Here is a 13,396-nt window from a genome sequence, read left to right as displayed (position 1 = left end):
AAGCACTCCTGGCCACTGCCTCAAACTGATAAACCCTAGAGAGTTTTGGAACCATAGAGAGTTTGTTCTTTTTCAGGGAGTGTAACTCAATCCGGAACAGGCAGGTCTAAACCATCTCTCGGGACCATTGGTGAAGCAAGGATCAAGGATGTAAGAAGTTGCTTTGAACAGGTGATACCCAGGGAAGGTGTGTTGTGTGGGGGGGAGACTTGAAGGAGTCCCACTTTTTTGAGGCATCAGCTGCCAGTAGATATCATACTACTGTTGCAGGATCAGAGCTACCCTGCCAATACTGTTTGTCTCTGCTCCTCCCCACTCCAGGTGATCAGTTGATAATAGCTGCTTGTGCCCGGGGCATGAGCCTAAGGGTGAGAGCACAAGGGCTCCTGTGGCTCTCAGTCTTGAGGCGAGCAGACTGAGGCCCTACCGGCAGGAAGATCAATTCCCTGCAAGCTTGACAATGTGAGCTAACACAGAGCATTAAGAAACAGTCAGCAGCATCAGCTTGGTGTGCAGTCAACAGCAGCAGCCTGGTGTGACAGCTATAGCCTGTTGTGTAAGGACCAACCACCCAGTGTGGCGCGAAGATAGGGTGAGGATTGGTGAGAGGACTTCTCTCTGTGCTTGCCTCATCCAGGAAGCCTTATTTAAATTATCTCCCCCTCCTTCAACTCAGAGGGCAGTATTTGGATGGGCAGTTGTAGTGCTCCACTAGGGACTGGTGCAAGCATTCCTGGGTGTTGTGGAGGGCTTGCTGCATGGCTGTGGTTTTATACACGACCAAGAAAATGTAGGTTTGGTGCTGAGGTCAAGTATAAGCTGAGGTTGTTGGGATAAAGAATGTGTCTGGGAGAATGGAAATTTGGGGAGGGTCTGAAGGCAGTGATCCCTAGGGTAACGGGCAGAGAGAGATATAGCGGTGGGAGCTGGGCAGGTTGTTATAACCCTGCAGCCCCAAGGAGCTCTGAGAACACTCTCTCAAGGATTAGGGTGCTGCTGCTAAATGCCAGGTCTGTAAGTGGTAAAACATCTTTCATCCATGATTTGATTGTGGAGGAGCATGCTGACCTTGTATGTGTGAAGGAGACCTGGTTGGGCGAGCTGGGTGGGGTTGGTCTCTCTCAGCTTTGTCCTCCATGTTTCCTCATCTTGCAGCAGCCCCGCCTTATGGGATGGAGAGGGGGCGTTGAGGTCATCTATCATGAGACTTTCCCCCTTTCCACATGCCCGGTTAGGTAATCTGATTTTGAGTGTTTGTCCTTGAGGGTGGGCCTCCGAGATAGGCTGGGGATTAGGGATGTGCAAACCGGTTCGAATTCAAACCAGGGTGGTTCGATGGTTCGAATTCGAACCGAACCAGCCATCAGGTTCAAGCTGCAGGTTCGAATTCAAACCAAACTGGGGGTGGTTCGATTCAAACCAGTTCAAACCTCCAAAAGTGGGTGGGGTGGTAGCTGGCACCCATGAGTACCTACCACCCAAACCCCAAAGCAATCGGACATTTGTACGATTTTTAAAATGAATTTTTGAAATTTATTTTAATTTTTTTCTCATAGGGTGTAATGGGACTCGAACCAGCCCATTATTCCCTATTGTGGAGCACCCATGGGTGCCAACAACCACCCAAACCCCGAAGCAATTGGACACCCCTATGATTTTTAATGAATATTTGAAATATTTTTAATTATTTTTCTCATAGGGTATAATGGGACCCGAACCAGCCCATAGCCCCTATTGTGGAGCACCTAGGGGCACAAAAGTGGGGTGGGTGGGAGGCACCCAGTGTGACTTCCACCCACAAAACCCCAAGGCAATCAGACACTCCCCTGATTATTGGTGGATTTTAAAAGTATTTTTGAATTCCTCATAGAGAATAATGAGGATTGCAGCAAATGTATAGCTTCATGTCGGGGGGAAAGGGGTGTCCTAGAGTGGAGTGTGGTAGGTGGTAGTTCCCAAGGGGGGCAAAGAAGCTATCAGAATTATTTGAAAGGAATTGGGCAAAGGGCTGATTTTTAAAGTTTACGCGTCTTTAAGGTTTTTCTCCATAAAGAAACATGGGGGTGTCAGCAAATGTATAGCTTCACGTAGGGGGCAAAGGGGTGGCCTAGATCAGAGTGTGATGGGTGGTAGTGCCCAAGGGGGGGGGCAAGGAAGCCATCAGAATTATTTGAAAGGAATTGAGCAAAGGGCTGATTTTTAAGTGATTTTTGAAGTTAAAAAAATAAAAGCAGGGTTGGTCTCAGAGGTGGCATTGGGTTCCCCCAGACTTAGTGTCTTGGGGGACTTCAATGTCCATGCTGAGGCTCCCATAGGGACATCTCAGGACTTCATGGCTGCCATGGCAACCATGGACCTATCTCAATTTGTATTGGTCCCTATCCATGTGGCAGGACATACTTTGGATCTGGTTTTTGCTCACAAAGGAATAAATGATTTGGAGGTGGAGGAGTTTGAGATAACTCTCTTGTCATGGACAGTGGGGTTTAGTCTGGTGGGGTTTAGTTTGACTGCTCTGTCTACTCTCTACAGGGGTGGTGGACCAATTAGAATGGTCCACCCACCAAGGCTTCCAGGCAGCCCTTGGGGAGTTTCCAGTGTCCAGAGCTGGTAACTCTGTCTAGGCCCTGGTGAATCTCTGGAATGTGGAGACAGCCCAGGCTATTGACATGGTTGCTCCTAAACGCCCTCTCTGGCTTGGTGGAGCCCGTTCTGTTCCTTGGTTTTCTGAGGAACTCAGGGCAATGAGATAACTCGGACGACGGCTGGAACAATGCTGGAGGAAGACTTGTGATGAATCCGACCAAACACACGCTAGAACCCATTTTCTGGACTACTCTGTGCTGGTGGGGGTGGTGAAGAAATGTTTTTTCTCCACGCCCATTGCATCTGTTCAGTGCAGGCCAGCAGAGCTTTTTTGTGTAGCAAAGTTATTTCTTCACACATCCCTCTTTGTAATGGGGGAGGAACCATCTATTGCCTGCTATGACCAGTCTGCATGTCACTTTGCAGATAAAGTCGCTTGCATCCATGCCAATTTGCCATCAGAGTTGTGGCAGTTCTGGCTGACATGCCTTGGGTACTGTCTGGTCCTACTGTGTTGGATTCTTTTCAGTTGATACAGCCCAAGGATGTGGACAATGTCATGTGTTCTAGACCCTTGCCCTTCATGGCTAATAAAAGCTGCCAGAGAAGGTATGGGCAGGTGATTGGAGGCTATAATCAATGCTGCATTAAGGTAGGGCAGGATGCCATCATACCTCATGGAGGCAGTGGTAAAACCACTATTAAAAAAGCTCTCCCTTGATCCCTACAACCTGAACAATTACAGGGCTGTTTCTAACCTCCCCTTTTTGGGCAAGGAGATAGAAGTGTGGTGGCATCTCAGCTGCAGAGGGTCTTGAATGCATATGGATCATCTAGATCCCTTTCAATCTGGATTTGGGACTGAGACTGCCTTCGTCACCCTAGTGGATGACCTATGCCAGGAGCTTGATGGGGAGTTTGTCCCGGCTGCTTCTGCTAAACCTCTCAGCGGCGTTTGATATAATCGATCATGATATCCTTCTGGACTGCCTCTCGAATATGGGGATTGAAGGCACTGCTTTCATGTGGCTTCGGTCCTTTCTTGGAGGTGGGGAGGTTCGAGAAGGTGGTGCTGGGGGGACTACTGCTCAACTCCTTGACCATTAGCTTGTGGAGTCCCACAGGGTTAGGTCTTGTCCTCCATGCTGTTCAACATCTACATGAAACTGCTGGGAGAGGTCATCTGGGAACATGGACTGTGTTGCCAGCAATATGCAAATGACACTCAGCTCTATCTTTCCTTACCCCCTGATCCTAGGGAGGCAGTGAATGACCTGAATCAGAGCTTGGAGGCTGTGATGGGCTGGATGTGGGCTAGTAAACTGAGATTGAATCCAGGCAAGATGGAGGTGCTGTTGGTCAGTAGGAGAGCCAATTGGGATGAAGGGATCTGACGGTTGTACTCCCCTTGAAAGAGCAAGTGCGCAGCTTGGGAGTACTGCTGGACCTGGCTCTGCTTTTGGAAGCTCAGGTGGAGGCGGTGGCCAGAGGTGCCTTTTCACAGCTTCAGCTAGTGCGGCAGCTGCTCTAGTCATGTTGTTGCAGGGTTACCATAACACACTCTACATGGGGCTGCCTTTGAAGAATATTTGGAAACTTCAGCTAGTGCAAAATAAGGCAGCTAGGATTGTATCCGGAGCTTTACATTGGGATCATATTACACCCACTCTGAAAGAGTGGTGCACTGGCTACCAATTTGTTTCTGGGTCCAATTCAAGGTGCTCTTTTTGACTTTTAAAGCCCGTAACGGTTTAGGCCCTGGATATCTGAAGGACCGCCTGTTCCTAAAGGTTTCTGCCCGCTTGACCAGATCATCAGAGGGGGCTCTGCTCTGCAGGCCGACGGTGAGAGAGACTTGGTTGTTGAGCCTCTCAACAACAAGGACAGGGCCTTCTCAGTCATTGCCCCCAGACTTTGGAATGCTTTCTGGTTGAAATCCGCTCCTCAGTTTCCTTGACAGTTTTTAGGGGGAAAATAAAGACATGACTCCTCACCCAGGCTTTTGAATGAGAGTATTTTTTACTGCTGCTGCTTCATGTTATGTATTATTATCATCATCATCTGTATTTTTGTATTATGTATTTTAATTTTTGAGATCATCTGAACCTTTGTATTTTAATTATGCATTGTTTTAATTATATTGTATACTGCTTTGAGAGTATTTTAATGAAAAGTGGCATATAAACTGAATGAATGAATGACTGAATAAATAAATAAAATACTAAAGCAGAGAAGTCGTTCCAATTGTTTAGAAAAAGCAATATTTTGTACAAGCCCAACAAGCAAAAAGCGTATGTGCCATTGACAGGTAACAGTTACCTTTCTTTCTTTTTATCTCCCCTTTTCACCAGAATATCACAAGCTTCTGCAGCAGCATCAAGGCAGGAAACAAACTCTTCTAAACTCTTCAAAAAGAAAAAAAGAAAAGGTTAGATCCTCGTGTCATCTTCGCTTCTTCTGGTTCCCTCTGACTGAAATATTTACACAGTGATAAAAATAAAAGCTTATGGAACAAATAATTCAAAACAAGAGTATACATTAAGCAGCAAGAGATGAGTACAATAACATTTGAAGAAGCAAAATTAAACTTGGTAGCACATTTAACCATGTTAACTAGCGCAATATGTAAAATTAGCTGATCAAGAAGAGTAGGGTTGCAAAGGAACATAGAAAGCTGTCCTCTACCAAGTCAGACCATTGTTCCATCTAGCTCAGTACTGTCTACTTAGACTGACAGTGGCTTCTCCAAGGTTGCAGGCAGGAGTGTTGCTTAAGCCTGCGTTGGAGATGCCAGGGAGTGCACCTGGAACCTTCTGCATGCAAGCATGTAGATGCTCATCCCAGAGCGGCTCCATCCACTAAGGAGAATATCTTACTGTGCTCACACATGTAGTCTCCCATTCCAATGCAAACCAGGGTAGACCTTGCTTAGCAAAGGGGACAATTCATGCTTGCCTTAAGTGGCACAGCGGGGAAATGCTTGACTAACAAGCAGAAGGTTGCTGGTTCAAATCCCTGCTGGTATTATATTGGGCAGCAGCGATATAGGAAGATGCTGAAAGATATCATCTCATACTGCACGGGAGGAGGCAATGGTAAACCCCTCCTGTATTCTACCAAAGAAAACCACAGGGCTCTGTGGGTGCCAGGAGTCGAAATCGACTTGACGACACATTTTACCTTGCCACTAGAACAGCTCTCCTCCCAGGCCCTGTAAACATTAGTAAGCACCGATCACATCTCCATTAGTCAAACTTTTATTAATTTTGCTCACCAAAAGGTCAAAAGGAGAGTCCCCTACTCTCCACAAAGATAAGCATACGTCCTCTGCCTGATGGCACCCTAGAGCTATTTTGCCTGCATCTCATAGAGTCATTTAGTAGGCTCAGCACATACCACATCATATGGATATATATGCAGTATGGAAAGAAGCTGAAGAGAACTCACATCTTTCAACAGTATAATTTCTAAAGCACTTTTTAGCTTTTTACAGGACTGGGTTGTGTCCTAATGGAGAGTGTGTGGACGTTTCTACAAGGAAACCTTGCAACCCCCCCCCCCCCCACCACAGGAATCTCCTGTAGCCTCTAAAACAGGGTTTCTCAACGTGTGGGTCCCCAGATGTTACTGGACTTCAACTCCCATAATCCCTAGCCCCAGTGGTCTTTGGTTGGGAATTATGGGAGTTGAAGTCCAATTACATCTGGGGACCCACACATTGATAATCCCTGCTCTAAAAGTCCACTCCTGAGGGTTGGGGTACCCTCTGGAACAGAACAGGCTATGGCACAGGAGGGACACTGAGGGAGAGAAAGGATCAGCAAATCTTCCCTCCCCCATACAAATGGAAGCACTCTGTTTGAACAGAATCAATTTAGGATATAATCCAGATAGAAGCGTCCATGATATAGAGAGCTTTCCCCACTACTGGACTGCATGCATGCAGGGGAGGGGAAGAGTTTCTCTGACCTTCTGAGAATATGTCCCTGAGGGACATGCAGCCTTCAGTACATATTTTCAGGAGGCACAGAGCACTTCCGAAGGCGGGGAAGGTCAGAGAAAATCCATCCAGCTAAACCCCAGTAGTGGGGAAGCTCTCTAGCTGCCTCCTGCTATGTCCTTGGTTAGTTAGGATGTCAGCCAGTATTTTGACAAAGATAAAACAACAGAAACCATAATTGGAAATGCAAGTAATGCTGTGCAACTGTGTGGACACTTTTAAGTTGCTGAGCAACTGCCCTATTACACAACATTGTTGGGGCTGCCTTTCAAGTTGTGCAGCAGTGCCAGCAGGTCCCTAACATTAGCATAACACTGGTTAGAGAACAAGTGAGATTAAACCCATTTAGTCTGAATTCCATTTATAAGCAAACCTAAAGCCCCTTTAAGGTCAGTGTGAGGTTTTCTTTTGAGGTCTAATATAAGATTTCACTGAATGAACTCTTATAATATTTTTGATTATTATTATTATTATTATTATTATTATTATTATTACTATTATTATTATTATTTTATTTCTTGTTTACACAGTCAGACAGGTGTTATTGACTGGTTTACTTTATCCAGACATTGAGTCCTTCCCAAGGACCTGGGATGGCTGAATTTTATTGTCAATTGTTATAGATATCGTTGCAGAATATAGGCTGTTCCCAGTATAGCTGCTTTTTGTAATTGGCTGATGGTGATTTCTGTGACCCCTATGTTGTTGAGGTGCTCTTCAAAGTCTTTTGGAACTGCACCCAGGGCGCCAATGACCACTGGGATTATTTGGGTCTTTTTCTGCCACAGCCTTTCAATTTCAGTTTGTAGATCTTTGTATTTTGTTATTTTTTCTATTTCTTTTTCTTCTATTCTGCTACCTCCTGGTATTGCTATGTCGATTATTTTGACTTGTTTTTCTTTCTTCTCAACTGCAGTTATATCTGGTGTATTGTGTGGCAGATGTTGGTCTGTTTGTAGTCGGAAGTCCCATAATATTTTTACATCTTCATTTTCGACAACTTTTTCAATTAATAATAATAATAATAATAATAATGATAATAATAATTTGATTTCTATACTGCCCTTCCAAAAATGGCTCAGGGCGGTTTACACAGAAAAATAATAAATAAGATGGATCCCTGTCCCCAAAGGGCTCGCAATCTAAAAAGAAACATCAGATAGACACCAGCAACAGTCACTGGAGGCACTGTGCTGGGGGTGGATAGGGCCAGTTATTCTCCCCCTGCTAAATAAAGAGAATCACCATGTTAAAAAGGTGCCTCTTTGCGAAGTTAGCAGGAGATATGAAATAATAACACAGAGATATGAAATAATCCATACAGTGCTCACTGAAATGTCGGGTCTGATTTGTTTAGTTAAAGAATGTCTGTTTTGAAAATGATTATTAAGGCAAGTTAAAAAATTATTATATAAATCAAGAACAGGTACAATTATGTTAGTTCAGGAAAATGGAGGACTAGAACTTACCTTGTCATTCAGAGAAATGTGGAGTTTTGATAAAGGGCCCCTTGTCTCTTCAGGTAACATACTTAAAATCTTTTTTCTCATCTGTTTAGATCAGGGAGAGGATATAAAATACTGGAGATGAAATATAAACATTAAGTAAATAAAAAACCTTTAATGACCAAAATAAAGAGATTACTAAGTCTCTTTGGGAACCTCTTCCTCTACAAGCTGAGGACAATCGTTGTGTCAAACCTGTCTGTCTTTCTCCTCACACCCTGGAGCCACAAGATAACCAGGATGGGTGTAGTGTCAATAATTTATTTTAAGTGCACCATGTACTGACTTGGGAAAGTGGCAGCAAATCTTAAATTATTGTATTTTTGTTTTCATCCTTTCCCTCTGAAAGTGTTTGTGTGTATGTGTGCGCATGTGTGTGTGTGAGAGAGAGAGTATGTGTGTGTGTGATACACAATAATTTTGCTTGATCCTGGAGCTCATGACCAAACATAAGAAAAATCCATAGGCCTTATTCGGAACCAATGACCTACTTTAATAAGAAAATGTTATGAAACAGAGCATTAGTTCACTTACCAGGAAGGCTTCTTCTTGATGCTGGAGTCAAGAACATCTCTATGGGTTATCCCCCTCCCATGCTCCAAGGCAGGACAGTTTTGATTAGCTAAAGAAAAATGCATGCCTACTCAAGCCTGAGGGGGATAGCCCCGCCCCAGTTCTTTCAGGCCAAGTTACGAAAAGGAATGACAAAAAGTTATGTCATATAGAAAGGTCAACGTATACACAACATGAAAAGGAACATGAAAAGTAAATATAAAACCCACTCAAATTGGAGTGAGTGAAAAACCAGTGTCCAATAGTTCAAGTCGGTCTATAAAAGTAGGCAACGAAATTATCCATTTCAGACAGTTGAAAATATGGTCTCCAAGGAGTAGATGGCCACCAATCCTTGGATAACCCATAGAGATGTCCTTGACTCCAGCATCAAGGAGAAGCCTTCACATCATCATCAGTTTTATTACGGCCATTAGCCAGCAAAAATGGTAGTAACAAATATACACAATGCATCAATAAAACAATGCTAAAACACAATATGACAGATTACAATCAATAATAATAAATTATTTAAAAACAACAGACAGCTCTCGCAGTTAGGCACTTAATAGGGACCTCAACCTAATGGCAATATAGAAAAATTTAGCCACAACTGCTGTAGTCCCAGGGCTCGAATCCGCGAGGCAGAAGCCTTCACAGTAAGTGAACCAATGCTCTGTTCTCTGATGCTGGGGTCAAGAATATCTCTATGGGACATACCACAGCTTGTACATCACCTAGGGAGGGAGCACCCTGTCTACTCCTGGGAAAGCACCTGTTGCAGCACTCTTCTACCGAATGCTGCCTGTGCTGAAGCATAAAATTCCATCTTGTAATGCTTCTTGAATGACAAAGGATTTTTCAGCATTGCAGCTTTACAGATCTCGTGAATTGGGGCATTTGTTGAAAAAGCTGCCAATGTAGCTGCCGCTCTTCCAGAGTGTGCCATTATACGCGTGGGTGGATGCATCTGCTGAATCTCATAGGCTAGTGCAATGTAGGCTCGACTCCACCTGGTGATGGTTGAAGATGATACTGCCCTTCCCACAGAGTCAGGTAAAAATGATACAAACAATGAATCTGTACCTTGGAAAGACGTGGACCATTTTATATATATTTTGAGACAGTGATGAATGTCCAACTTATGGCATTGTTTTTCCCTTGGATGTTTTGGGTTTGGACAGGAACAGGGAAGAAATATATCCGGAGACTGATGAAATGGAGACACTACCCAGGATAGGGTTGTGCGAGATTCCTGCCTGCAACCTTGGAGAAGCCGCTGCCAGTCTGTGTGTTAACAATACTGAGCTAGATGGACCGATGGTCTGACTCAGTATATGGCAGCTTCCTATGTACTTTGGTGCGAATGAATGGATCCAGAATAAGGCGTATGGACTCCTGTTGGAATATGCAGCATGCCCTGTGAACAGACAATGCTTGGAGTTCTGATACCTTTCTCGCTAAGTAATTGCTATTAAAAATGCCAACTTGAAGGATAGGATTCTTATGGGAATGTACCACAAGGGCTTGAAGGGATGTGACTGTAGAGCCTTCAACATGACGTGGAAGTCCCAAGAAGGAAAGCAGTGCATTGTAGGTGGAGATATCAATGTTACCCCTTGTAAGAACCTTTTTAGATGGGGGTGTGAATGTATGGACTTTGTCGATAAGCCAGAGGTAAGTCCTACAAGGGAGGCTGCTGGTATTTTGAATGTGTTTGGTCTGAGGCCCATTTCTAGCCCCTCCTGGATAAACTGTAGGAGATGTATGGACGCTGCACCCCGAGGCAACGAATGACGTTGTCCCCACCATCTTAAAAATGCTCTCCAAGTAGACTGGTAGATCTTGTTTGTTGATGCTCGTCTTGATGCCAACATAGTATCCAAAACCTTTAATGAATATCTTTGTTGTTTCAATATTCACCTCTCAGTTTCCATGTGGCAAGCCACAACCAGTCCAGGTTGGGATGTTGCACTGGGCCCGGCTCTGTGGTTGTCAGATGTAATAGCTCCGTGAACCATGGTCTCCTGGGCCAGAAGGGGGCTACTAGCATTATTCTTACCCTTAGCACCCAACCCTTCTCAGCACTCTTGCCATCAGAGGTGTTGGCGGAAACATGTAGAAAAGGCCCTCTGGCCACTGTGCCGATAATGTCCTCTGCCTCCTTGCAGCAGAATCTAGACATGAACCGTGGCGACTTGAGTGTTCTGGGGATCATGAACAGATCCATAATTGGCATTCTCCACTTTTGTACTATCTTCTGGAAGACATTTTGGTTTAGAGACCATTCGCCCGGCATCAGATCCTCTTGACTCAGCCAACTGGCCATGTGGTTGAGATCTTCCTTTACATGATAGGCTGATATGGATACTAAGTGCAGTTCTGCCCAGCTCAGCAACAATACAGCCTCTGTATGCAGGGACCTTGATCTCGGTCCCTCCCCCCCCCCGTTTAAGTGGGCCTTTGCAGCAGTGTTGTCCATTCAAATTAGAATGTGATGTCCTTGTAGAGTCTGGTAAAAAGCTCTTAGAGCCAGGCGGATGGCTCTCATCTCCAGCTACTTTATGCTGTGGCCCTTTTCCTGGAGTGACCATGTTCCTTGCGCTGACAGATGTTGGCAGTTTGCACCCCAACCTCTGTTGCTGGTGTCTTAAGTTACTATTACCCTGGGTGGGTCCAAAAATGGTTTGCCCTGTAACAGGTTTTGCAGAAGCAACCACCATTGCAGAGACTGACAGACATGGTGAGGCAGGTGTAGCATTTGGTGCTTTTTCCTTGCAATGGCTGTCTGATGGGGTATCAGAAACCATTGCAAATATCTTAAATGGAACCTTGCCCATGGAACACCTTCCATCAAGCCACAAATCCCCGCCCGTGTTAGCAGGAGGGTTGTCGGAGTCGCTGGTGCCACCTTTATATCTGTGGTAAGTGTTTGGAATCTGTCTTGAGGCAGAAAGAGATGGCCCTGGCTGTCTATCACCACCACCAGGAGCTGAAGCCTGTGTGACGAAACCATCTGGCTTTTTGTCTGGTTGAGGAGAAACCCGTGTTCTTGTAATATCAGAAGAGTTGTCTGAAGGTCAGTCTCTGCAGTTGTTCTTGAAGGAGACTGGATCAAAAGGTCATCTGGACATGCAAATATCCGGACTCCCTGAATACGAAGGTAGGCCATCAGAGGAGCCAACACCTTTGAAAAGACCTGAGGGGCCGATGATAGACTGAATGGCAGAGCAGCATATTGGTAGTGTTTTACAGCATACTTGAACCTGAGAAGGTGGCGGCTGCTTTGGTGTATTGGTACATGTAAGTATGCTTCCTTCAGATCTACTGATGAGAGGTAATCCAAGTGATGGAGCGCTTCTGCCACAGATCTTAATGATTCCATCTGGAATCTTTCGTACTTGACCCACCTGTTCAGATACTTTAAGTATCTGCCCTTTTTGAGACGTCCTTCTGGGGGACAGTGAACAAAATAGAATGGATGTCTTTTCCCTCCTGACAGCGAGAAACTTGCTCTGCTGCTCCAAGATCCACCAGATGTTGAATTGCTCTTTGGAGCTCTGTGTGTTTGGTAAGAGAGTGAGAGCACAGTGTTGGAAGGAACCTGTGGGAAGGTCAGGCATCCAATTCTATCTTGTACCCTTTTGAATTATGCTGAGAACCCACTTGTCTGTTATGGAGTTTCCCTATGCATGGAAGAACTCTGAAAGGTGCACACCCCACCCCACCCAGCCAGGTATGGCCCGAGTCATTGTTGCCGTTTGGTTTGTTTCCCTTGAGTAAAAGCCTGTCTGCTGTTGTTGCCACCAAAACCTCTGGAGGGGAAATGTGGACGGTTTCAAGCACCACATTGCGATCTGCAATCTCTCTCCCGGCCCCTGAGTGCTGGAAACTCTGAAAGTGCTGAAACTGTTTTCTATAGGTGTGCTTCTTGGTCTTATGTGGGACCAAAGGCATTGTTTTTCTCTTATCTTTTGTTTCAACCAAAATATCTTTGAGCGCAGTCTCACCAAACAACTTGGTACTGTTGTAAGGCACAGCCGTCAGATTGTTCCTGAAGGCGGCATCTACCTGCCAGCTTTTTAACCATAGCTGCCGCCTTCCCATTACCGATGCTACAGAAGCCCAAGAAGAGAAACTAAAGGAATCTAGTGTGCAATCTGCCACAAAAGCCTGCGCTTTCTGAATCTTGAACAATTGCTTCCTCATTGTAACCGGGTTGGAAGGTTAAAGTCACCTACCCACAACAATGATGCCCTTGCTACCATGGAGGCTGCGGCTACGCGAGTGGCTAAATATGAATTATCATGCACCCTCCTGAAGGCAGCATTCCTAATAGGGTTCAGTAGGTCAGGGCCCCCAGATTTCAGACCTGATAGGTCAGAGGAATGCTGCTCAATATTTTTGCGCTTAGAGGATAAAGAACTCTTAATCTTGTTAGAATGTGGGCGATGGGCTATCTGAATCTGAAGAAGTTGTGTCCCCAGATGAAGAGAAAACCCTTCTACGCTTCTCTGACTTTTTACTTTTCTTTTTGGGCCTGATTTGCTGGGTAGTGTCCACCATCACATTTTTGAACCAGGCCTGTCATTTGGGGGGGAACTGCCTTAGGGGGACTGGGACCTGGTTCTGAGGGACCTGCGGGGTGGGTGGGTGGATACTCTCCACAAGGAGAGGTCTCACAGGCTTCTCAGATTTCTCCAGGTTCTGGGCCTAGTCCCAGTCGCCTCCTGCTGTTACCAGCAACATCATT

At 45.2% G+C, this 13,396-nt stretch overlaps 1 protein-coding gene across 2 annotated transcripts in view; it reads right to left on the bottom strand.

Annotated features, from left to right (window-relative positions):
• Window positions 1-13,396, bottom strand: part of UFL1 (UFM1 specific ligase 1) — a 52,497-nt gene that overhangs the window by 7,275 nt on the left and 31,826 nt on the right. For both annotated transcript variants that reach the window (XM_053287560.1, XM_053287561.1), the window contains 2 exons: window positions 8,056-8,136; window positions 4,906-4,991 (listed from right to left, as the gene is read on the bottom strand). In XM_053287560.1, the coding sequence (XP_053143535.1) occupies window positions 4,906-4,991; window positions 8,056-8,136 (167 nt within the window). The remainder of the gene's footprint in view (window positions 1-4,905; window positions 4,992-8,055; window positions 8,137-13,396) is intronic.

This window comes from Hemicordylus capensis, chromosome 1 (genome assembly GCF_027244095.1).
Source record: "Hemicordylus capensis ecotype Gifberg chromosome 1, rHemCap1.1.pri, whole genome shotgun sequence".
NCBI lineage: Eukaryota > Metazoa > Chordata > Lepidosauria > Squamata > Cordylidae > Hemicordylus > Hemicordylus capensis.
The sequence above is the reverse complement of the archived record's forward strand: the minus strand, read 5'-3'. Positions and strand labels throughout refer to the sequence as shown.